General features: G+C 35.0%; 3 protein-coding genes across 5 annotated transcripts; 1 reads left to right on the forward strand and 2 right to left on the reverse strand.

Moving 5' to 3' along the window:
- Positions 1–4,698: 4,698 nt before the first annotated feature.
- On the forward strand, positions 4,699–6,049 carry LOC146999323 (uncharacterized). Its single transcript, XM_085811376.1, has 3 exons — positions 4,699–4,798; positions 4,966–5,109; positions 5,205–6,049. The coding sequence occupies exons 1-3, from the start codon at positions 4,772–4,774 to the stop codon at positions 6,039–6,041; spliced, it is 1,008 nt and encodes a 335-aa protein (XP_085667502.1). The 5' UTR covers positions 4,699–4,771; the 3' UTR covers positions 6,042–6,049.
- Positions 6,050–12,834: 6,785 nt separating this feature from the next.
- On the reverse strand, positions 12,835–15,362 carry LOC146999324 (uncharacterized). 3 transcript variants are annotated; one of them, XM_085821888.1, is made up of 5 exons: positions 15,028–15,362; positions 14,594–14,920; positions 14,202–14,496; positions 13,696–14,109; positions 13,529–13,589 (listed from the first exon to the last, which is right to left on the reverse strand). In XM_085821888.1, the coding sequence occupies exons 1-4, from the start codon at positions 15,259–15,261 to the stop codon at positions 14,051–14,053; spliced, it is 915 nt and encodes a 304-aa protein (XP_085678014.1). In that variant the 5' UTR covers positions 15,262–15,362; the 3' UTR covers positions 13,529–13,589; positions 13,696–14,050. The 3 variants fall into 3 exon arrangements, with proteins under 3 accessions (XP_085678021.1, XP_085678017.1, XP_085678014.1); XM_085821895.1 differs by lacking the exons at positions 14,202–14,496; positions 14,594–14,920; positions 15,028–15,362 and adding an exon at positions 12,835–13,199 and having other exon boundaries at positions 13,298–13,589; positions 13,696–13,783; positions 13,863–14,052; XM_085821891.1 differs by lacking the exons at positions 14,202–14,496; positions 14,594–14,920; positions 15,028–15,362 and adding an exon at positions 12,835–13,199 and having other exon boundaries at positions 13,298–13,589; positions 13,696–14,052.
- LOC146999325 (uncharacterized) lies at positions 15,147–20,202 on the reverse strand. The gene is made up of 7 exons (XM_085821881.1): positions 19,983–20,202; positions 19,026–19,879; positions 16,449–16,754; positions 15,988–16,337; positions 15,534–15,905; positions 15,373–15,453; positions 15,147–15,286 (listed from the first exon to the last, which is right to left on the reverse strand). The coding sequence occupies exons 2-6, from the start codon at positions 19,641–19,643 to the stop codon at positions 15,411–15,413; spliced, it is 1,689 nt and encodes a 562-aa protein (XP_085678007.1). The 5' UTR covers positions 19,644–19,879; positions 19,983–20,202; the 3' UTR covers positions 15,147–15,286; positions 15,373–15,410.
- Between the last annotated feature and the right edge of the window lie 5,320 nt (positions 20,203–25,522).

The following is a 25,522-nucleotide window of genomic DNA, read 5'->3' on the forward strand; positions in this document are numbered from 1 at the left end:
AAAATTGTAATAAAATATTGAAAAATAGAGAAAAGAAAATTTTTAGAATGTTTGCTCAGCGACAAAGAAGGTGGACGACATCTACAAAGAAATTTGTATCGGAAATTCAGAAATTAAAATACCAAACAGCGAAATTTAGTAAAAAACAGAACAGATCGGAGAATTTGGAAAAACGTCTAAAGCATATTTTTACAAAGATGCAGATTAACGCATTGCTAGAAAAGAAGGAAAAAATCCGGTGGACTAGTGAAGATATTTCACGTTGCATTGTCATAAGAGCTCTGTCATCTAAAAGCTACGATTTTTGGAAAGAAAAAATGGGAATTCCTTTACCTAGCACTAGCACATTAAAGAGATGGTGCGCTAAATTTTCATGTAGTCCAGAAATTCAGAGTGATGTTCTTGCTGTAATGAAGGAAAGATGCCAATATTTGAATTCTGTAGAAAAAATATGCGTTCTCAGTTTCGACGAAATGCACATAGATTCTAAACTCTGCTATGATTCTAAACTGGACCAAAATCGGTCCTTTTCAAAAAGTGCAGTTTATCAGAGGTCTCATTTCGCAGTGGAAACAACCAATATTTTTTGATTTTAACACTCCAATGAAGAAAGAACTTTTTTACCCATAAGACATATTCAATCATCTAGAGTAGAAGTGAAAGCAATAGTGTCTGATTTAAGAGGATCTACTACTTTGTGGAAAGAGTTACAGATTTCGATTAATAGTTCTCATTTTCCAAATCCAGTATTCCAAACGAAAAAAATATGGGTTTTTTGCAGATTTAGCGCACTGCCTCAAATTACTGAGTGTTGGTGTATTTAATTATGACAAAGCACACTAGGGCTATCTGCCTAAGGGTAGGGATGCCTTCGTGGAGGACTTTCTAAGGGAAACTGGCTCGTATACACGTTACACATGGGGAAAACCACGAAAACGCCCATGCAGCCAGCCCGTTCGCGGGATTCGAACCTCGGACCGAACTACCAGTGTTCAGCGACTTTACCGCTCGGCCTCTGGTGGGCTCAAATTACTGAGAAACCACTTTTTAGATAAAGGATTTGTTTTAGAAGATGGAACTGTTTTAAATGTTTATATTATTAAAGAGAATTAAATTGTGTCACAAACTAAAACCAAATTATTTAATGGTCAAGGGAAACGAGAGACAAAAAGTAAGTATACATAATATGTTTTGATTTGAAATATTTCTAGATTGCATTTTAGAAGTTAATAGCGTAAAGCATATTTTAAATGAGAACTAATTCTATTAAGTTATTGTTACAGTTATTTTTATTGTATCCTCTGTTATTATTGATTCGATTTTGTGCTAGCTTAGCATTCTAGATAAAATATTTATAAAGTATAATATTAAAGTAAGTGGCATAAGAAGACCTGCCCCCTTAACCCCCACTTTTGAAAAATTAAATAATTATTTTAGGTACTGTGAATAAAATTGTTTTGTCTAAATTAAGATAACAATCTTACATGTATTTATTTAAATGAAATATTGATGTAAGCCTAAGTTACAAAATTATTTTTAAAAAAATATATGTTATTATAATGAATCGGGAGAAAAATATGCTAATGTAAAATTTACAATTAGGCTGAAACTCAAACTTAGATTAGCAAAAATTTTGCCATATATAACCATACACGTTTAAAACTATGCCAATTTAAGGTTATTTTTTTGATTAATTTTAAATAGCTGTTATTATAGTTATCTTAGCAGTAGTACAGTTCTCTTAGTTAACATGCAGATAAAGAAATCATTAGAAACAAACAGGCATTTAAAGAAAAAAAAATCCCTGCAAATAAAAAAAGGAACTTTATGCTAAGAGTAGCGCATTTTATCTATTATTTTTAAATTGAGTAAGTACTATTAAATTTTTTTAATGCTCAGTGTAAAATGCATACTGCAGTAACATTGTCTCTTCCAAATTATAGCTATCTTTCACACACAGCTCATTTTAAACGCTGATTCTTCAAATTTAAAACACTAATTTCTATGTTGTCAATTGCATCTCCGCGCTCAGTGCCATCATTGCTACGTCATCACTCCTCACTGCCTGTTTCAGGGGGAAACGCTCTATGAGCTAGCCCTTCTCTTTAGTCCTGGACTAACCAAAGAATCTCTTTGTGCTGAATAGTGTGTTTAGGTGGTAATTGTGAGATTTTGCAATTTAAATTATTACGAGTGGGATTTTACGCAAAATGTTTATTGAATGGTTATTGTTTATCGCCGTAGTGTATTTGAGGAAAGAGGAGAATAATTCACTGCTGATGTATACATTAACAGTATGGAAAAAATCTGGAAGGTTACATTCGGCAATAAATGTGCTGCATTTCATCGCAAAATTCAGCGACGCCAGTAAAACAAACGAAAGTGTTCGAAAAACTTATCCACATCTGAAGCCACTATACAAAAATTGTATGTGTGCCAATACAGCAATTTAAATAAAAATAAAAATAAAATAAAAATAAAATAAAAAAAAACAGTTGCAGAAAACTTCAGATCGGGGCTGTACACACATTATCATAAACTACTGCAACGAATTCTTCCGATAGTACAGTAGGACAGTTCATTAATAAACTTTCTCAAACATTTCATTAAGTGTCAGCTCAGTTTCAATATTCTACTTCTCCATTTCTTTCGGCGCCGAAGAATCTGATACTTTTGAGAATTGTGTGTAATGAAAATAATTTTCATTCATCCTTGGAGTCACTGAATTCTATGCAGTGCAACATATGAGCCAAACTCATTAATTTTTATTCACACTGCCATGTACTCATCGTTGAATTCCAAAGCTAACTGATGAGAGATGAGATGTTTGTGTGGTGCTTGTAGACGTGGAAGGCGAAAGTACCGTAGATAAACAAAACTGGCTTGTGTCACAGGCTATTCCGAGGGTATTTCAAAGCCAATTAGCCTCTTTTCTACGAAACATGTGAAACCACCTCTCTTTCATTTCACACCCCGCTTAAATCTCGCCAGCGATGCCAGTGTTTTCTGTATTTTGTTCATTTCCAGAAAGGATATCTTTTCGTGTTAAGCGATTTTTGTTTCGTGTTAAAAGAAACAAAATGCATGAAAATACATAGTAGTTTGTCGAGACCATTGCATTATTTCGTGTTAACTGATATTTCGCCTTAAGCGTTTTCACGTTAAACGTGTTCCACTGTATACAGATGTGTTTGGACTATGTATATACAAATAATTTTTTAAAAGGAAAACTTATAATCCTTCCAAAAATTTTTGTGCATTATGCTGCTAAAAATTGATCAGTAAATATATAAAGAAAGAAATTTAAAACCAATTTTTCAGAAAGAATAAAAATTGAAATTCAAATTGATAAAATCCTGTTTAGACTAGTAAAATCTTTTTAAATTGGAAGATATTTTTAATGATTTTACTTACCCCCCCCCCTCATTTTCCTTTGCTACTGCTGTTTGATAAGAGGTTCTAGTGAAGTTTTATGTTAAAATTATTTTGAACTTTCAAAGATTTTCCACTGCAGGATTTTAATTTTTTCTACATTTTTAAGGGCGTGTTTTCTTTCTTTCTTTCTTTTTTTAGATTCTTTTTAGATTAGAAAAATATTTTTAAATCGGAAGATATTTTCAATGGTTTTCCTTCGCTTTGAGGAGGACTAGAATTTTTTGGTGAACTATGAAGATAAAAAAATATATTGAAATGGTTCATCAGCTGATTCTGGATACAGAAAAGCAAGGATTTTGTTTTAGAAGGGGAAATGTAATTAAATTCGACAAACCTCCTCTTGACGATGACGATATTATGTTAAAGTTGGTTGGATTCGTCACCTTTCTTGTTCTTTTATACTACTTTTTGGTTTTTCTTGTGATGGTTTATTTTAACATGTTGACTGCCGTGGGGGTCACCGGTTACCTGCACTCGACTTGGCTACAGCGCCGTGGGTGCCACTGGCAACGCAACCAATAGTAAAATATATAATTAAAATAAATATTGATACTGATAAATTTTTAAATAGTACCATTGTTACTATAATGGTTTGAAGAATAATAAATCATAAAAATTTAAATTATAAATCACAAAAATAGTCTACAGATGTTTGGAGGTCGCTGGTGACCCCCAGCATGAAGCACAATAATATAACGTTATGTTCTGTAGATAATATTTCAACATAATATATATCTCATAATAAAAATTTCAAGTTGGCGTCATGCGCAAATCACGTAAAATGCACGCGGCAGTCAACGTGAGTAGTAAGCGGAGGTAACCGGCCGGCGGAAGTGACGTCACAGAAAAGGGGCTTGGTCGCCGCCATCTTGAATCACGTGACAACCGGAAATGACGTAGATGGAAGGAATGACGTAGACGGAATGACATCCTAAAAGTTTCGTTTTGATTCTGTGGCAACGATTTTATGTCTCAAAGTTTTTATTTTTTGTGGCATTGAATATATATTTTTAGGTTTTGTGGCAACGAACTCTTGAACCACGTGTTTGGAATGACATCATCCATTTCTTGTTGGGGCATGTTGTTTTACAAAATGGCGTCTGCCGTATCACACCTTTGTATGCCTCCGCTAAGGTGTATGGATACTTTTCTGTGAACCAATCAGATTCTTTGAAATATGACATCACCGTCTCTTAACCAATCACCGTTGAGATGAAATAAAGAGTTCCTACCCGATATAAGGTTATCCCGAGCAACGTTCCGCATTTCTTTCCTGCCTGTCGCCCTGAGTGTACGTACCTGCTTTTGCTTCGACAATCTTTCTTCACTGCTTCGAATGGATCAGGCACGAAACAACAAAGAAGTAAGTAACGTTTTGAAAAGTTACTGTTTTTAGATTTTTAATCTTTAAATACTTACTTTATACTTAAAATACTTTATACTTAAAATATTTTTATACCTAAATACTTTTATACTTAAAAAAGAGTTGAATTTGCAATATGTGCTTAATTTGTCTTTACTTTTTTTCAGATGGAAAACCTATTTGAGAATGAACCTATGCCTTTGAACGATAAAGTGTTGAGCCATGAAAACCGCACCCAAGATGTTCCCAATGAATCAGCTAGCTCTTGTATCAAAAGAAAAGCAGAAGAAACATCCCATTTCAAGAAAAAAGTACGTATTTGCAAAAATCTTATATATTAAAGTTGATATTGTATGTGACCCCATTTTTATGTATTATATACTAACTGTTTTAATTTTTTTTTCAGCGCAAAGGACTCTTCACCGAAGACGCTATTCCAGAGGAGCTGACTCACATGGGAGACAATGTCTTTGTGGGACCCAGCATTTACAAGGGAAAAGTGACTGTGCACATCCGAGAGTATGCCAAATATGGTAAAGCTTACTATCCGACAAGACGAGGAGTAAATTTTGAGCCATGGTGTTTGAATGTTCTCGCAACCAACATGACAGTGGAGGAACCAGACCTGCTGACACTGAATCTGGAATTGCCCAAGAATTTTGTGGTCACGTATAAAGATTCCCACTTCACTTTGAAGCAACTCTCTTCGACAGGAGATGAAAAAAGTAGCCTCAGCATTACAACGACGCAGTGGGAAGAACTGATGTCCAACTTTAGCCGTATCAGCGATATTGTCACCAACCTCGTTTATCAAAACATGAACTTTTGTGAAGCCTACGAAAGCGTATCCGACGAACCTGTCAGAGAGGAAAATCTACCCCAATTCTTTGACATTTCTATGGGAAGAGCGCGACTTCAAACCATTCTAAAGACGTCACTTGACGAACTTCTTAATCAACAAGACGAACTGAAATATCCCCAGCTGAAAGACTGTGAAGAACTCGTTTATAAAACAGAAACTGTGAATGCCATTGCTCTGAGATTCAATGCTGTTGACATCGCCAGGCAATTTTATGGAAACATTTGGGGTGAAGAACCCTATTTAATGTTAGTGAGACCTGCTCACTACATTACCAAGGACTTTTTAAAATCTGTGTGTTTAAACCATGTACTCGATGAAGTAAGAAACACATTTTGTACTATCAATGGTGTCTTAGGTATTGAATACTATGAATATTTGTAAAATAATTAGGATGCTCAATAAATGTTATTTTATTTTACAACGATCTCATGAGTGTCTCCAGGTTCAGACCTTATTTAAAAGAATTAATCTGTAATGATTACTTACATAAATTTTAAAAATACCTATTGAATACAAACCTATTGATTTTTATAGAATATAAATATGGTTATTCTTAAACATATATATCATTACTTGTTCAACCTTTGAGATGTTAAGTAGCATTCATTTTCTCTCTCTTCTTTTTTGGGCCTATTTTCTAAAATCTTTATATAGGTGAAACTAGGGTATTTTTTTCTGTTCTAGTTAAATATATATAAATGAATATCAGTGTACGTTTAGATCATAACAACTGTTGCAATGAACGCAGCTCTGTCTCAGACCTATCGGGATCCACAGGTCCCCGCAAGTTTCGGGGGTGTTGCTGCTTTGCATCGTGCTTTAAAAGGTCGCGTAAAAACAAAAGACATCCAGAAATGGTTGCAAACCAAGGATTCTTATACTTTGCACAAGCCTTTGAGGCACAAGTTTTCCAGGAACAGAGTCATCGCAGGAGGCTTAAACGAGCAATTTCAATCTGATTTAGTGGATATGCAATCCCTGGCCTCTTTTGATGATGGATATAAATATTTGCTGACCTGTATACACATCCTTTCGAAATACGCTTGGGCTATCCCTCTCAAAGATAAAACATCCGTGTCCGTCCAATCCGCTTTCGGAAAGATATTTTCGGAACGTACACCCGAATCATTACAAACAGATGCAGGGAAAGAGTTTACCAATAAACAAGTTCAAAATTTTTTGAAAAAGAGAAACGTTCGCTTTTACACGACACATAATACAACCAAAGCTTCTGTCGTAGAACGATTTAATCGAACTCTAAAAACAAAAATGTGGAAATACTTTACCGAAATGAATACACGAAAGTACATTGATGTGATTGATAAATTGATATCCAGTTATAACCATACATGGCATCGCAGTATTAAGACAGAACCTGTATCCGTTACATTACAAAATCAAGAAAAAATTTGGAAAACGCTGTATAGTCAGCAACCAGTACAAAACCCTATTTCTTCAGATTTAAAGATTGGAGACACGGTACACATCAGCCGAGAAAAAATGCTCTTTGAGAAAGGATACGAACAAAACTGGACACGAGAAATTTTTACAATCTATAAAATTATTCGACGGATTCCTGTTGTCTATAAACTGAAAGATCTAGCAGGAGAAGTTATACAAGGAACTTTTTACAAACAAGAACTTCAAAAGGTTTCGGACTCTGGTTATTATCCCGTAGAAAAAGTTTTAAAAAAGAGGAAACGTCGCGGGAAAATAGAATATTTTGTGAAATTTCAGGGGTACTCCGAAAGCTTCAATGCTTGGGTGGATGATGTGAGAAGGGTATAAAAGGCCCGTAAATTCTGCTTATCTGTCATTTGAACGAAACATGTCTTTCTTTATCACACTGATCAGCGACAACTCCATGCGTTTTTTTCCAGACAACAAAATATCACAATTTACCACTCAGCTTCCTACTCCGATGGATTTAAATAGTCAGTGGGAGTTATCTCTTGTGGACTTTATTTACCCTCACACATGGTATAACGTCCGAAAAGACAATAATTTATTTGGATTTGATTTGGGTGATGGAAAATTGGAAGGTCGAAGAGTGCCTCCAGGATGTTATGAAACGATACCAGATTAATTAAAAGCCATGAAAATACCTTCTCATAAAAATAAGATTGAATTCAGTTACCATCCTGTTACGAAAAAAGTGACCATTAAGACCGACGAAAACTGCAAAGTCATTCTTCACGAAGGATTAGCGGAGCTTCTAGGGTTCGATCCGGGTGTTTACAAAGGATTGGAACAAAGTCCTTTTGTAGCCGATCCCAAAGTATCTTTTCCTGTCATGTATGTGTATTGCGATCTCGTAGAACCTCAAATTGTGGGAGATGTACAAGCCCCGTTGTTAAAAATTGTCACCGTAGAAGGAAATGACGGAGACATCATAAACGCTCATTACCCCCCGGCCCTTTTACTAGCCAGTCATCCGTCAACATTTTCAGACTATACATATTGACATAAGACTTCACTCTGGAGATTTAGTACTATTCGAAAGAGGCAAAGTATTTCTTGTGTTGCATTTTCGTCTGAGACAAATTCTATAAAAGAAGCCTTCATCTGCAAATTGATTTCATTTGGATTGTGTATGCAAGATTAGAAGCATCAAATATGCGAGTGCCTTATACGTGTTGCACGAAAAAATTTGAAGATTATTATTTAGCTCAAACTGGAAATGGATTACCTTACTATCAAGGAACCATTTTACAGAAAGGTTATGGTATTGGTGGATTTTTTGCAAAGCTGTTTCGCAGTGCTATGCCGTTTTTGATGAGTGGAGCCAAAACAGTCGGAAAAGAAGCTTTGCGGACTGGAACACAAATTACAAACGACGTATTGTCGGGAGAAAATTTTAAAGTCTCCCTCAAAACCAGATCTAAAGAAGCTGGCAAAAAATTAGCGAGGAAAGCAGTTCAGAAAGCAGACGAGATGATTGGTCACAGAAGGTTTAAAAGGAAGCGCAAAACCCCCAAACACTTCATTTCGTCTAAAGCCAAGAAGGTGCAACGACGTGATATTTTTGACTCGTAATATCTTTTCTGTTAAAAGATTCTCCGGAATGCGCAAAATCCGAACTGGATTTATTTTCGTTACCTCCCACTCAAACAGTGATAGAAGAAGGTCAGTGGGTTGAATTTCATCCATTAGCCAATGTGTCGGAAGGAAGTCCTGTTGAATTCAATGTTTCTGGAAGCGGAGACGACTACCTAGACTTATCACAGACACAACTCTACGTCAAAGTGAAAATTTTAAAAAATGATGGCAAGCCAATCACGGCTGAAAGTAAAGTGGGACCTGTCAATCTCTTTTTACATTCTATGTTTTCTCAAGTGGATATTAGCTTAAATGAAAGACTCGTTTCCACCAGTAATAACACGTATCCTTACAGAGCCATGATAGAAAAATTATTGAATCATGGTTTTGATACGAAAACGTCTCAACTGTCATCAGAATTGTTTTTCAAAGATACAGCAGGACGTCTGAACGTTTTTGATATTCAAGACACTCAGCCGAATGAAGGATTCAACCAACGAGCAGAATTGTTTAAACTGAGTGCTTCGGTCGATATGATTGGCCGATTGCACTTGGATATGTTTCATCAGGAAAGACTTTTGCTGAATATGGTGGATATGAAAATTAAACTCATACGCAGCAAACCAGAATTTTGTTTATTGGGCGAAGGTGAATTTAAAGTTTTACTCGAACAAGCTTCATTGTTTGTAAGAAAAGTGAGAGTTAGCCCTGGTGTTGTGCTAGGACATGCCAAAAGCCTAGAAAAATCAACAGCCAAATATCCCATTAATAGAGTGCTCTGCAAAGCCTAATCCATTCCCACTGGAAATATTAGTTTTATTCAAGACAATATTTTCATAGGTCAAATGCCTAATCGTATTGTGGTGGCATGCGTCGACAATGATGCCTTTAACGGAAACTATAAAAAGTCTCCTTTCGAATTCAAGCATTATAATATGAACTTTATCGGTGTTTATGTGGACGGTCAACCGGTACCTCATAATCCTCTTCAGCCTAATTTTGACAAAAATCATTTCATACGAGCTTATCAGAATTTATTTATGAATGCAGACGACAGAGGACTTTACCTTTCAAGATCAGAATTTTCAAAAGGATATTCCTTATTTCGCTTCGACCTGTCACCTGACCTTTGTGATGGCTCTCATTTAAATCTAGTTCGACACAGCAACTTAAGATTAGAAATAAAATTTGGGACTCCCTTACAACAAACTGTTTCGTTATTAGTGTACGCTGAATTTGAAAATTTGATAGAAATCAATAAAGCTCGAAATATTCTGTACGATTTTGGAAACTGATGAATTCATCACAGATTCATCAAATCTTATCTCGAGATCCTATTTCTTCGAGATATTATGCGGGTGTTTTTCCTTGTGATAAAATACCTGCGATTCAAAGTTTTCCCTGTGCACTGGTGCTCAATACGGACAAACATGATGAAAAAGGAACTCATTGGCTAGCTGTCTACCTTGCAGATCAACAGACTCTGGAATTTTTCGACTCTTATGGACTCCCGCCTGAAGTATATGGAAAAGATATCACATCCTTTGTCAAGAAATATCGTTATGTTTGCTGGAACAAGATTTCGCTTCAGAGTTTAACTTCTAATGTATGTGGACATTATTGTATTTATTTCATTATTAAACGCTGTCAAGGACTCTGTATGGAACTCATTGTATCACCCTTAGATGGGAAGAATCATGATTTCCAAATATTTCAATTTGTCAAAAAAAGATATGGTGTAAACATGATTTTTAAAAAATAAAGTTGTTTTAATTTGTAAAAATGTCTCTTGTGTTTCTTGTTTCTACACTTATTTAAACAAAATGAATAAATGTCTTATGCAAAAGGATTTTCGATAAAGTATAAAAGTGAGTGTTTTCTTAACATGCTGTCATTTCCAAAAATGGAACTGCCCAAGTTCGTACATCCTTCTACTTGTCTTCTGAGCGGACCTACCGGTTCGGGAAAAACATTTTTTGTGAAGAAATTGATAGATCATAAAATGTTCCATCCCATGCCGACCAATATTATTTATTGCTACGGAAGTTATCAACCTCTTTTTAATTCCATGAAAAACGTAAATTTTGAAGAAGGATTACCATCTAACCTGCAGACTCTTCAAAATGCTTTAATTATCATAGACGATTTAATGTCTGAATTAGCAAGTGATACTCGCTTAAGCAAACTTTTTACAAAAGGAAGTCATCACCGAAACCTTTCAGTCGTTTTTATAACACAAAATCTTTTTCACCAAGGCAAGGAGATGAGAAATATTCATTTAAATTCCCATTACCTTGTCCTATACAAAAATCCTAGAGATAAAAGTCAAATTATGCATTTAGCTAGACAAATGTTCCCCGGAAAAGTAAAGGCCTTTCAAGAAATTTTTCAGGATGCTACTTCAACTCCATTTAGCTACTTGTTGATTGATTTACGACCTGAAACAAGTGAAATGCTTCGCCTTCGTACAGGCATCTTTCCTGGGGATAAATACTATGTCTACCAGCCCCGATAGTTCATTTCAGTTTGAGACGTCGAATGGCTAACATGTCTTCTCCCATCGTGATCGATTTCGAAGGTTTTCAATGGATGCCTCATTGCTACGTTGTTAAAGAATTAGCCTTGTATTCTGTGCATGACGGATATCACAGTTGCTGGTCATTTTTACCTCCTCAACCTTGGAAAACATTATCACGATCTCAGCAAAAGTGTTTTGCTTGGGTCACAAGAAATCGTCATCACATGAATTGGAGTGAGGGTGTATTACCTTATACTCATCTTCGTATTATTTTGCAATATTTGTCATCTATTTATTCTGTCATATACGTGAAAGGATTAGAAAAGAAATTATTTTTAGAAAATTTATTAGGTAGAGACATCATAAATCTAGACTGTCCTAAGATAGAGAATTTAAAAAAGAAAAGTTCTTTAACATGTTTGATTCATGCAAAAGGATTTAATTGCTGTGCTTTAACCAAAGCGGCTGCATTTGCTACCTATATAAAAGAAAGTGTGCAGGAAGAAGAGTTCATTTGTCATCAGCATGTCTCATCTGAAGGATGTGGATTATCTAAAACTATTAGGAAAATGTCGAATAAAAGCAGCTGTACGGAAAAAGTGTCCGAATCATCTCATAAAATCAGTTTGTGAGTGTGTTTTAAATCTTCTAAAAGGAAACATACCCATCACCAAACGGGTCAAAAATCGACTCGCCCCTTTTAAAAGAACTTTAAGAAAACTAGCGGACAAAAAAGTACCTCTTTTTAAGAAAAGACGTCTTTTGGTTCAAAAAGGTGACGGTTTCCTATCTTTCCTGATTCCTGCAGCAGTCAGTGTCTTATCCTCCCTTATCCATGGAACACAGTAAGAAATTTGCTCTGGTACCCCTGGATCGTATGCAGCAATTTGAAGATGAACATTTGAGTGATTTAGACACACAAATTCGAAACATCTTAAAAAAGAAAATGGACGATGAAGAAAAGTCTAAACTGTACATCCAGGTTCTGCAAAAGTATGTTACATTTCCTCATGTGAACACTTCCGAAGAACAACCGCCTGAACAACGTTCTGAGAAAGATATAGAAAAAGAAATTATGCAAACAGTTCCTGTGAAGCAGAAAAGAACGGCACAGAAAATAATAGATTTTCTAAAAGAGCATCAGATTTCCTGGACACAGAATAAAGAACTCATTCTGGATGATCATGTGTTTTCTGGCTCTGACATTGTTCAGTTGATAAACTTTCTGTTGAGAAATAGAACTCAAAAACCTTTTGCCTTTGAACAGTTTAAAAATGTACTGAATGTTAACAACTTTCCTCAAGACTTCGTCAAAAACAAACATTTAATGAATGTAAAAACTATGTATGCTAGACCTAAAAGAAAATCCTCTTCGCAGCTGTGGCTAAAATTGTAATGACATGTGTAATACTTTGAGATATGAATAAAAGTTAATTTCTGATTATTTGCGTTATGTTTTTCTTTCTAATTAAACTAACATATAATAATAATTTTTGAAAAAATATAACAATTTTCTTAAAATAATAAAAATTTACCTTTCATGCCATTCTTTGAAAAAAGAAAAACACCATAATTTTCAAACTTCTGTTTATTTTTTATCTAAATAAGTTTTTACACGCAAATACTGTGCATAACATCTTTTTACATACAAACATTTTGTGTACATACCATACATTTTTACAAAAGTTATTTTCAAAACCCAAATGGTAAGGTGGTCAAGTCCTGTTGGATCACCCTTTTATCCAACACAATTCTGTACAGTTTTGTTTCCGGTTTATTCACCACCTTTCTTCTCTTCGCTTCTCGGGTGATTTTGCAGGGGTTGTGGACAGAGATGATCTCACTTCGGTCGAGGCTGCAGACCAGACTTTTAATGGCTTCAAAATTCAGCAACTGGGAATTCCGGAAGTTCAATGAAAATCCTCGGACTTTGCAGCAGGTTTTCCCAGTGGCCGTCTGGTATGCGTAGTTTTTCGGTCCTCCTGAAAAAATAAAACATCATGAGAAAAAAGAGATAATAGAAAAAACATTAAACATTTTTTGGTACATATTAAATAAGGGACTTTTTAAAGGTGTTTACCTGACACGAAGGTTTTGATAACATCTCCATCCAGTTCGTCGGTAAATTCTCCTAAGAAGTTTCCTAAGGGGGGATCGTTGCAACCATTCGAGGCATAGATGATGGAATCTGTGTCGTGATACAGGACATCTCGACCCAGCTTCTCCATTTCACTATACAGCTTGAGACGAGCCCAAGCTGTCGTAAAAGTTGCTAGAAAAATGTTGGTCGAGGCATCCTGCGGTACAAACTCCTTTGAAGATTCCCAGCAAATGGCAGCCACCTCAGGCGTGGGAAGAAAGACATCCTTGATCTGAAAATAAAAGAAGAATCATAAGTTAACAGTTCAAAATAGTTATGAGTTAACAGTTTGAAACACACTAAGCTTATAGATGGATAAAATCGATAAGAAAACTTACTTTTTTAGTAGGATCCGCGAATATCTTATTAAAGTCTGGCACCGTATGTACGTAGGTCAGTTGCGCTTTGTTGACGTTCATGCCCCATCTGAAACAAAAATTCAACATAAATCACAAAGAATTAAAAATGTTTACAAAAAATTTAAGTCCAAAACAAATCATCTTACCTGCCCCAGAAACTGTTTAGGGCCAACTTGGCAACTTGTCGACGCCCAGGGTTCTTGGAAATCTTTCCAGCGTCCAACTTGACGCCCTCTCTTTCTTCATACTGGCGAATATTGTACTTTAATTTGTCTTCAGGCGTCACACACTCCGAAGGCCAACCGCAACTTTCCTGTTTGATCTTCAAAAGAGATCAATGTAGGAACGAAACAGGGAAGTAGACGATTCTTTGAAATGATAGACTTCGTAAATCTAGAAAATAAAGAATAAATTTCAGTTATGACAAAAGATTTTAAATAAATTTGGGTTATGACAAATAATTTAAATAATCTTTGAATACTTACATGTGTGACGGTAACCTTTCTTTATCGCCAGCTTGACTTCTTCCGATACCCACGTTCCGACAAGAGCTCTTTCATCGTCTGTGTGGGTACAGGAAGACTGAGACTGTAGAAAGGCACAAGTCCGACACAGGGGGAACATGAGCTTCTTCCTACACCGATAGGGCAGTACCGGGAGATAGAGGTTCCGAGGAGGAATCACACGGCACTGGATAAGTCCAAAGTAATTTTCTATATCCCCAAAGCTTTTCGTAATGATTGTTGGATGTCCTACAGGGTAGACGCAATATTTGTTCACCTGTGAAATAAAACAAAAAGTCAAAAAAACATACATAAAAATCAGAAAAAACACATCATCCATGAAAAGGTTTTAAAATAATAAAAAAAGTACGAACCCATGGATAGAGGGATGTGAAATCCACATATTTAGCGTCTTCCTCGTGGAACAATTTGAGGGCATTGGTCCGTCCTCCGAAAAATGAGTCTCGAGGATTAAGCCGGTCCCTCAGATGGTGTTGCTCCAGGAAAGCTTGGAGATCCGGATTTTCCTCTTTTTCTGTCTGAAACTCATGCTCCCACATTTCTATGACGTGGAAACCCTGGGTGCGAAGCTTTCGTGTGGTCTCTTCCGTTTTCTCTCGCAACGTTGTCATGGAAACTCCTTTTAGTGGATGAATGACATCACCGTCATAACAGGAACTACACCCGTGGAAGAAACAGCCCTAAAATAATACAAATATATTAATAGTGTTCCACATGTAAATTAAACATTAAAAGTGTAAAATCATTAAAAAGAATCATATAGAAATATAATTTACTTTTTACATACCTGAAACTGATAGACGGTTTGTGTTGCTTGGCAGAAACCATCTACCGAGACTCCGGCGATTCTGTGCTCTCCGGCTCCGTTCAAAGCGTGTTGAATGGCAATGCCTTCCGAAGCAGCAACAAAGTCTAACCACCGGATCGAATCAGGGCTGTAATTCGTTGAGTTGACGTAGCCGTGTGTGGGCACAATGGCAATCGTGTTGGGCTGAATGTGGCCACTCCGATACGTTGCCATACAGGCTGACGCAATGGTAACGTATCTGAAAAGAAATTAAAAGGATGGTATGAGACACTAAACATAACATAATTGTAAACATGATTAGAACAGAATGAGAAAATGACTTACTGGAATGGATCCACACCCGCCACATCCAAAAACTGGGCTCAAAACTCCAGACAACAGCGGCGAAGAATATCCACGTCCGATCTATGAATATAAAAAGAAAATGTTAAATATACGAAACATAAAATATAAAATTAAAGCAAGGAAAAAGGAAAAAAACATACCTGCAATAGGCCAGCATCTCGTCTTGAAAATTGAACACATCCCCCTTGTGTTTCTCATGCCAGGACAGAAATGCCTGTCGGGCTGAAGTGCTCATGGTATCCGGGCTGTAATAGTGGGGATCCGGTAGCGGTCCGACATAACTCTGGTTTTCCCTCGAGTTAAAGAGATGAGGGAAGTATCCTTTCTTTAACTCGCTGAGACCGAAGCACCCCGGTAGTTTGGCCAACGCCATCGGTAAAAAGTTTAACGAGTCTATGACCCGAATGTTGAGATTGGGGTGTCTTACACTCATGATCATAGACCCGTTAGGGATCACCTCCGGCGCTGTGCCTTGCTCCAGGAGCCAGGCCATCACGAACTGTCCGTCAAACCTGTAAGTAAAAAAAAACATGAATAATATTGAAAAAATAGTCGTACTTAAAAAGCATGCAAACTATGGTATTTTTAACTTACCCTTTCATGTTGTGTGCCACGGCGGTGAAGCCCTTGTGCTCTGTAGAGAACAGCCAGGCGCAGAAGTTTCGGCATGCCGCGTATCCTGGAAACACTTTTTCTGTGCCGTCGGCATACTGAGCCACCGCGAAATTTACGAGATGCTCCCCCGAAGACTGGTCCGTTTCAAAGTCAAAGAAAATGAACTTATTCTCGGACTTCTTCGGAGCAACACGTCGCAAATAGCAACGGTGCTCAGCAGCCACGACAAACTGGTTGCAAGAAGGGCATTTCGTGGTGCCACACCTATGCAACTCTTTAGGGCAATCCCGCCTCCGGATCACTTGGCAACATTCTCTGCACTGGTATACCTATAACGAAAATTTCAAAATATTTAAACATACGATAGATAAACATTTAAATTATTTAAACGAGAAATTTGCATATATATTGATTTAGATGAATAATTTCAGAATACTTACTCTATCGCAAAGCGAAAATTCTTGATTTCCAGTCAGGGGTTTGTGTGCTTCAAAGCAGGCATGGGATCGGCAAAGGCGATCACAATTCTGGCATCGTTGGGGCTGGCCCGGAAAGCAGTCGGTCCTCAAGCATATGGGACAGGCATTGGCACATCTATGACGTTCAGGCATTTGGTAGGCCTTTTCACAGGTTGTGCAATAATGGTTGCTGCCGAAAATTCCTTTCAGGGATTTGATGACGTCATAATGTCCATCGTGAAGCCATAAATTGATCCGTTGAGCCCTCTCCTTTCCTTTATAGACCACCTAAAACATACGAGGGCCATCCAGGAAGTAGATTACGTTTCCGTCTGTGTCCGCTAGGGGCGGGGCTAGCGCGGCCATCTTGGGGTCAGAGCGTTGCGCAGCTCAGTCTGCATCTAGCCGTGCTAGTGAGAGGTTCGTGCTGTGCTCCGTTCAGATACTGTGACGGTTTGAAATGTCTGCGTTAATTGAAAATCCCGCGAGCTGCGAGGTGCGCTCAGTAATAAGGTTTCTGACTGCAAAAAACTGTAAACCGATAGAAATCTATCGGCAGCTTCGTGAAGTGTATGGGGACAACATTATCACTGAAGGTGGAGTGCGTCAGTGGGTCATAAGATTTCAAAATGGCCGAACCAATGTTCACGACGAAGATCGAAGTGGGAGACCCAGCATAGTGACCGCCGAACTTCTCGAAAAAGTCGATGCTAAAGTCCGTGAAAATCGAAATTTCACAATAACGGAACTTTCTTTGAGTTTTCCACAAATTTCGCGAAGTTTGTTGCACGAAATCATCAGCGAAAAGCTTGGTTACCACAAGTTTTGTGCAAGATGGAAGGCAAGAAGAGGTAACGAAGTGGTTGAAGGCGCAGGCGGCCGAATTTTTCGACGAAGGAATTTCCAAGCTCGTACATCGCTACGATAAATGCCTTAATTTGTATGGTGACTATGTAGAAAAGTAGTATTTGAGTGTGGCTTTCATCTGTATATAATAAAATTTGTCTCCTATACTTTGTTTATTTTTTTATTCCAAAACGTAATCTACTTTCTGGATAGCCCTCGTAGATACAAATTTTCTCTTAAATTCCAAAAATCAAACCCTTTTAGATATATTTTTAACATAGAAACGAATTAAATTCTTAATCATCTAAAAATTACTTGTGCATTAAGCATCTAAACTAATTACATGCCTAATCATCTGAAAATTCATTGTGCATTTCATTTTAACATCAGAACGAATTGCATATAAAAATAATCTAAACAAGTCAATGTAACCTAAAAGTAAAAACTTTCACAAGTTATATTTTTAACATCTAAACAGAAAATACTTTTCCTTAAATCGAATAATCTAAAACTTTCAATTTTATACACCCTAAATTTTGAATATCTAAACAAATTTCCTACATGCATGCATTTTATGCGTGAATATGCATAAAATATAATCTTAAAAGTTAAAGTAGTCTAAAAATTCACTAGCCATTTTTATAAGGCATATTTTTAACGTCTAAAGAAATAGCATGCATGCATAAAATATAAAAGAATCTAAAAATTCCACCATGCGTTTTTACAAGTTATCTTTTTTTTTTTAACATCAAAGCTAATTGCTAAAGTTAATCTAACAATTTAAAGTAATCTAAAAGTAAAGATCCACGTTATATTTTAAATTTCTAAACGAAAAAACTTTTCTCTAAAAATAAATTCCAGAATCGAACAATTTAGAAAAAGAATACATTCAGTTTTGAACATTATATTTTTTAATGCAGAAACGAATTTAAAGTATTCTAAAATGCTAAAAGTTCTCTAAAAATAAAAATTCACCATGCGTTCGGTTTTTAGAAATTACATATTTTTTAAAATATGGAAACGAACTGCACATAGGCATAAAGTTAATTTAAACATTCACTGTGTATTTATAGCATCGAAATGAATTACATACATAAAAGTTAAAGCTAATATAAAAATTTAAAATTTTTACAAGTTTAAACAAACTGCATACATAAAATATGAAATTAATCTAACAATTGAGCATGCACTTAATTATTAAAAGTTATATTTTTAACATCGAAGCGAGCTGCATACATCCATGCATTTCATGCGTGTTGCATAAAAGTTAATATAAAAAATTTAAAGCAATCTAAAAGATTCATCGTGCATTCAATATTTTCACGTTATATTTTTAACTTCTAAACTATTCTCTAAAAATAAATTCTCAAATTGAACAATTTAGAAATCAGTTTTTTTACCCATTAACATAGCAAAACGAATTGCATACATGCGTAAAGTTAATTTAAACATTCAGTGTGCATTTAAGACATAATTTTAACATGCAAACGACATGAACCTAAACTATAATGGTACTCGTTTAATTTTTCAGTCCGTTGAAAGCAATTTTTAAAAATTATTCAGGTACAAAATAAATTACCATAAACATAGTACAAAATAGAAAAGAACTAAAAAGTTACGATATGAAAACATGCAGAAAAAATTTTAGGTAAGCTTGTATTTTAAAACAGATATATTTTAAAATATAAATATCTGGAGACAAAACTGACTTACCTGGTTCAAATTTTCCGATGAGAAGAAAGCGATTTGAGTATCCAGATGGTCTTCAAATATAGCGATTTCAGTAAACGTGCACGGGCCTAAGGGAACATTTGCTACCGTATGGAGTTCCTTTGCCCTGCTTACAAGAGCTGGGCGGCGACGATCTTGCAAGGTTTTAATGGCAGCCTTATCCTTGTTCAAATGTGCGAGGGCATACACAATGGCTTTGGCACAGCACAGTCCTTCCTTATCGTAGGGTATGGACAAAATTGACTGTTTCTTCAGTCTATCCACGGAGATATTGATGACTTTCCTATTACCACCGGCGCCCACAGGTCGCCTGATGGTGATCACGTCCACCACGAATCCTGAGTCTAGCTCGATTTTATCCTTGGACTGCAGCACTTTCATCACAGCAGCCAAAATCTTTTCGACTGTTAAGGTCGAAACTGCCATTAAGGAAGTGCTGATAGGCTTGTCCAACCCTTCTGCTTGGATGCAGAATCGGATGAGGTCCGAAGGTACCAAATGGGCTGTCGTCCGGCGAATAAGTTGCTCGAATAGTTCCCGGATGGTATCAGGAATTCGAACCATCGGAACACCTAGCATGTTCAGAGGCATCCGTTCCATATCTATACTGGCCCGGAAGGTAATCTCCTCGGCTTGGTACTTATGATTTCTCCGACGGAACTTCTCCGTTAGTACAATCGCCTCATCGATCTGAAAAATAAAAATAAGTTTCAGTAATAATGAAACATTTTCAAAAAGACATTATTTTAATAAATCATGCAAAAAAGAAAAACACACACAGAACATTCATCGGAACCAGGCATAAAAACAGACCCACGAGCTGATGACGGCGAAGTCTAAAAATAAATAAATACATTAATTTTAGTACTAAGAAAAAAGTATTCTAGCAGAATCTAAAAATGCTGAAATACTTAAATAAAGATATACTTAAATATTTACCTCAAATCCGGAACCCACTTGATAATACAAGTGTAGATCCATAGGATTTTCCAGAGAAATCTGATCCACTTCATCGATTAATTATCAAAATAAAATAAAATACGTTTAAAATACATTCAAATAGTAATAAAATACGTTAAATAAAAAAAGTGCGTTAAAAATACGTGTAAAAACTTACATCGTCATCTGAGTCGCGAAAAGGAAAGTCAGGATCTTCAAACAGGACCTGGCAATTAAAAATTTAAATAAATAAAACATTCAAAAAGAAATAAAATTCGTGTTTAAAATAGTAATCTAGACATTAAGTACAAGCGAAAAAATACTTACATTAGATGCAGAATAAGTTCGTTTAGCAGACATCGTGTACAAGAAAACGAAATGGCGCAGGAAAATGACAGAGTCAAAATAACGTTCACTCAGCAAGAATCAGAGTAGAAATGATGAAATCGTGAAAGCGAGCGAATTTATAGGCAATGTATAAGAAACAAACACGCTGATTGGCTGAAATAAGATAGATATTGTTAGCGGAATGCTTATTGGTTGTTAAGATTGTATACGTTCGCCATGGCGGATGTAGAAAGCGTGAAGCGGTTTCGACAGGCTGCAACGTGAAAGAGATGACGTTTGCCTGTTTCCCCCCAGCCTATTGACGTCATGGTGATTTTCACTCCAAACGGAAAAATAACAGGTTTGATAACATGAAGGGCTTAGCCGAGCGGTAAAGCGCTAGACTCCCATCTCAGAGATAGCGAGTTCGAATCTCGGCTGTGGAGTTACTTTTAAAATTCAGAGAAAATAATATTAATTTCCACAAAAATTCATTAAGGGTAATAAGTAAAATAATGATGTACTAAATAGTTAAAAATAATAGTTAATAATTAAAAAGTTAAAATTAATGACGTATTAAAAATTAATCAAATAACAAAATAATATTAATCACATATCAAATAATTAAAAATAATAAATTAAAAGTGATGTCATTCCAAACACGTAGTTCAAGATACCGTTGCCACAAAACCTAAAAATAGTGTCGATGCCACAAAAAATAAAAACTTTGAAAAGATCGTTGCCACACCATAAAAACGAAACTTTGATGTTATTCCGCCTACGTCACTTCCGGTTGTCACGTGATTCAAGATGGCGGCGACCACGCCCTTTTTCTGTGACGTCACTTCCGCCGGCCGGTTACCTCCGCTTACTACTAACGTGTTAATTTTTACATTTTAAATTATTATTGTTCCACATTTATAGGATTTTATGATCATTTGAACTTCAATTTTTTAGACTTTGTGAAAAGTTGTTTCTAAATTTCTTTATATACTATATATAAGAACTCCTACACTCCTAGAAAAAACTAATTTATATATTTATTTATCCCAAATTTTCATTTTGAAACATTTTAGTACATGCTTTTCCTCAATATTATAAAAGTTGATTTTTTGTTGAACTGAAATATGTAATATGGAAAAATTCTATCAAAAAACATAACTCAATCAAAACAGGAGATAAATAGAGATAATAATAATGTGGGATATTTGATTCTCTTTCCCTAATAGTCATTTGAAACATTTTAGTGTGTTTTTCCATTCAGCTGAAGCAGTAAAAATATAGAAAAATTCCCACAGAAACATAATTCGGCTGAGAAACAAAAGAGGCAAAAAATGGGTTGGCGTAAGAAAACTGATTGGTCTAAAACAGGGCTTTTTAAAACTTTTTTTCAGTCGTGACCCATTTTTAACATAGATTTTTTCCACAACCCCAAAATATTTATGAAAATTTTGTGGGACCCCATAAGCATTGCAAAAATCTGACACACGCGCGAGTGAAACTGTCAATTTTTCCACTTGTATTGTAAGATAGTATCGCAGTTTTAGGTCATTATCTTTAATTTCTCATTTTAAGACAGAACAATGTGAACATTTTAATTAAGTAACAGACGAAATGACAGCATCACGTGCAAAGCAAGTAAAATGAACATTTATATTATAAACAGAATGCGTCGAAACATTTTTGTTTTTCTCTTTGTATTGTCTTATTTTATCTATTTTCAGGTACATTGTGTAAAAATATTGGGTAATTGTAAAATTATTATATTAAGTTTAAGAAATACCCAAACTACTAAAATTTTTTGCAACCCCCTGCTGTAGATGGGGGTTGCGATCTACAGTTTAAGAAAGTCTGGTCTAAAATAATGTTACAATATTTGATTTGTTGGAACATTGGATAACTGAGGCCACAGCCAGTGCAGTTATGGCAGGTGTGCAAATTTTAGAATTTACAGAAATATCAAGTAGCAAAATTTTTGGAATTTAGGAGTGGAAAAGTTTTTAGAATTTAGGACCCACAGAGATTGCATAGCACAACAAAATGTACCTGCTGAAAGCTAGGACTCCAGTGCATGCTTATATTCTTATAAGGAGTGTATGCCTGAATGCAAAGATGCATTTTGAGTCATCATCGCTAGTTCACCAGCCTACACAGCTTTGTGTGATACATCATTCATGTAAATAAGAAATAAAATTGACTGCACTTTAGTTAAGTAACCAATTTCATTCCTCGTAAGTATTATGCAAGAGTATTGTAATTGTTGAATAAGAATACTACACTTGCTTTCTGTTCATCTGAAATGGGATAGATATTCTAGCAGTTATTCCAGCAGAAGTTTGCAAGAACGGATCATTTTGTATTTATAGTTAATATGTTAATACGGTTTAATATGTTATGTTCATAGCAAAATACACAAGCTATGAACATAACATATTAAACCGTAATTCGCTTTTCACATTGGACAGCCAATCTTTATCAATTTTCACATAAGTCGTACTTTCCCGTAAATTTGAAAATACTCTATTGTATGCTGTTCTGTTGAAGACAAGCCTGAAATCATATTTTTTTTTTTTTTTTCAAAATGCAATTGATAACCTGTTTTTTTACAAAATTTTAACCTGGGAGTCATGAACAAATTTGTGGGGGGTCACCAAATTCAAAAAAATTTATTTGAGAATAAAAGATATACGGAATTTGAAGAGAATTTTGGATGTTTTTTAACATTTGCCAGGAATTTTAAATTAAACATTTCCATATTTTAATTCTGATTTTATTGCTTTTCACTTGATTTATGTGTTATGTTTGATGATTTCCAAACAGCTCGAATCAAATTTCAAAGCAACTGCATACGCGTAGCTAAGATTTAGTTTTTTCGGCTATCTTAGCAATGTCTTGCATGCAATTTGTAATTGTAATACGCATCATTTATAAACTATGTTTCTTATTTCTAATCAAATTTATTGTCAAGTAAGCACATAACATTTTCTAAGCATTGGAAAATTCAGTAGTGTCTCAAAGGATAATAAAAACAATTTTGTTTTCGATGCAATTTTGTTCATGATGGTTAAATGGCCCAAAATCTCTTGTAAGAGAAATGGGATGGATGCACCAACATCAAATAAACTTAGAGAAAAACTATTAATGAAAATGCAAACAAAAATGTTACCATTGGCTCTCTTTCTACTTCTGAAAAAAAAAAAAAATTTGAGTAAATATCAAGAGTTTATTTTATACTGTTTTACATGTTGCATTATCAATGGAAAAAGAATATCCATTGTGTGTTAAATGCAGTGAAAACTTGGCAAATGGAAAGCATGAAACCTGCGAAATTAAAAATACATTTAGAAACGGTACTTTTCCCGTTTTGCCGCCGCAAACAATAAAGTCGCCAACAACGGTACTACTGATGCCAAACGGAATATCTTCGCTGCCAACGTTTTCCGCCTCATTTTCGAAACAAGTCGCAGCCATTTCTTATCAGATTGTTTCTTTCAATACTGGCATACAACCACATAGAATTTTTACAAGATAATTAAAATTTATGCCCCAAGACCATTCACGGTAATTAAGACAATTAGACTGCAATCACACCACTCACCCGAAGGCAAAATGAAGGGTTAAATTCATCAATTCTAATTAGAATGCAGTAGCGAAGTAAAGCACTGCGGGTTTACATAATTTCTGAGTAAGCTATTTGTACGAATTGAAATAATTCTTGCATTTAAACTTGTATTCCAAATTAAGATTTAACTTGAAATTAATGTAGATAATTACTGAGAGAATTAGATTTTTTTAGCGTAGTTTACGTGAGATGAGATCACGTGGTGTTACGTGATACGAACCGGCGAATCAGGATGTTGAACCATGAAAATATAGTAAATTCTTAATGTCTTTTTACAAATTTATTATCTTTATTTATTGGCTTTTTACAAAATTTTAAAAGATATTAAAATGTTTGTGCCTTCAAAATAAAAATTCTTAGAACTAACGTTTGTTAACATTTTTTATGTGTATATTGTATGTTGTCGTCAACAAAGTCTGCTTGGCGAGATTTGCGCCAGTAAAACTGAAAAGTACTTCAGAAACTAAACATAAAGATTAAGTAAATAAATCTGAAGATTTTTTTTAAGGAATAAGCTGAGAGCATGAAAAATTAAAATGTATTTTTTAAAAAATATACAATAGTTCCTGAGAAGGATTTACAGGCATCCTTAAAAGTTTCATATTTAATTGCAAAAAATTTAAAACCTCATACAATTGGAGAGTCGCTCATTCTTCCTTCAGCAATTAAAATGACATCATTTATGCACGCAGAAAAATATAGTAACGATTTAAAAACAATAGCATAAAAAAGATACTGTTTCTTACCAAATTTTTGTCATATCAGACACTATAGAATACAAAATCCAGTCTTTACTATAAAACTTGATGAAACTACCGACATTACTAAAATGCTTCATTTCATCGTTTATGTGAGATATGTTTTTGAAAATGACGCAGTAGAATATTTTTTATGTTGTAATATTTGGGAAGGAAAAGCAACTGGAGAGAAAATATTTGAAATTATTAACAGACATTTTAAAACAAATAATCTTACCTAGACACACTGTGTCGCAGTTTGTACTAATGTAAGCTTTTAAAACTAAGCCAATACTTTGGCAAGGAGAATTGAACAAAAAAAAAAAAAAAAAAAAAAAAAAACAGAAACATGCTTTTTCACAATTCACTAAAGAAAATAATACAGATTTCTTGTTTAAAACAACATATGATAAAATTGACAGAAATTTTTGAAAAATTTCCAAATAAGGAATTAGGTTGGATCTGTGACCCATTTTGCCTTTGGTATTTTCAATTCCAATGTATCTCTAAATGAAAAAGAACAATTAATTGATATTTTAAGTGACGGAATACTGTGTGTTAAGTCTCTAACTTGCCATAAATTTTAGTTGATTGGAAACTAATATGCCGATTTAAAAGGAATGAAAGTAAATTATTACGTTTCTTACATAAAATTGTACAGTAAAACTTTAGCTTATATTTAAAACTTCTAAAATGCTTATCTTACATTTTTCTGTTATATAAGCATTGAAAGTGGATTTCTCACTGAAATAGAAATGATTTTGCTATTGAATTAACATGGAGAACTTTTTTATTGAAATACTTTTTCTGTGACATTAGTTGCATCTACTACAAAATAAAGATTAAAGAACTGT

This window comes from Stegodyphus dumicola, chromosome 1, assembly GCF_044657685.1.
Source record: "Stegodyphus dumicola isolate Sdum_Otavi_A_Nest chromosome 1, ASM4465768v1".
Lineage (NCBI taxonomy): Eukaryota > Metazoa > Arthropoda > Arachnida > Araneae > Eresidae > Stegodyphus > Stegodyphus dumicola.

Excerpts from the sequence above, each read along its gene's own strand:
- LOC146999323 (XM_085811376.1), top strand. The coding sequence starts at position 4,772 with ATGGATCAGGCACGAAACAACAAAGAA. Across the intron at positions 4,799-4,965 it reads AGGCACGAAACAACAAAGAA|ATGGAAAACCTATTTGAGAA; the intron begins GTAAGTAACGTT and ends ACTTTTTTTCAG. Across the intron at positions 5,110-5,204 it reads CATCCCATTTCAAGAAAAAA|CGCAAAGGACTCTTCACCGA; the intron begins GTACGTATTTGC and ends TTTTTTTTTCAG.
- LOC146999324 (XM_085821888.1), bottom strand. The coding sequence starts at position 15,261 with ATGGCAACGTATCGGAGTGGCCACATTCAGCCCAACACGATTGCCATT. Across the intron at positions 14,497-14,593 it reads TCACATCCCTCTATCCATGG|GTGAACAAATATTGCGTCTA; the intron begins GTTCGTACTTTT and ends TTTATTTCACAG. Across the intron at positions 14,110-14,201 it reads GAAAGGTTACCGTCACACAT|ATTTACGAAGTCTATCATTT; the intron begins GTAAGTATTCAA and ends TTTATTTTCTAG.
- LOC146999325 (XM_085821881.1), bottom strand. The coding sequence starts at position 19,643 with ATGGAACGGATGCCTCTGAACATGCTAGGTGTTCCGATGGTTCGAATT. Across the intron at positions 16,755-19,025 it reads CATCGGAAAATTTGAACCAG|GTGGTCTATAAAGGAAAGGA; the intron begins GTAAGTCAGTTT and ends CGTATGTTTTAG. Across the intron at positions 16,338-16,448 it reads AATTTTCGCTTTGCGATAGA|GTATACCAGTGCAGAGAATG; the intron begins GTAAGTATTCTG and ends TTTTCGTTATAG.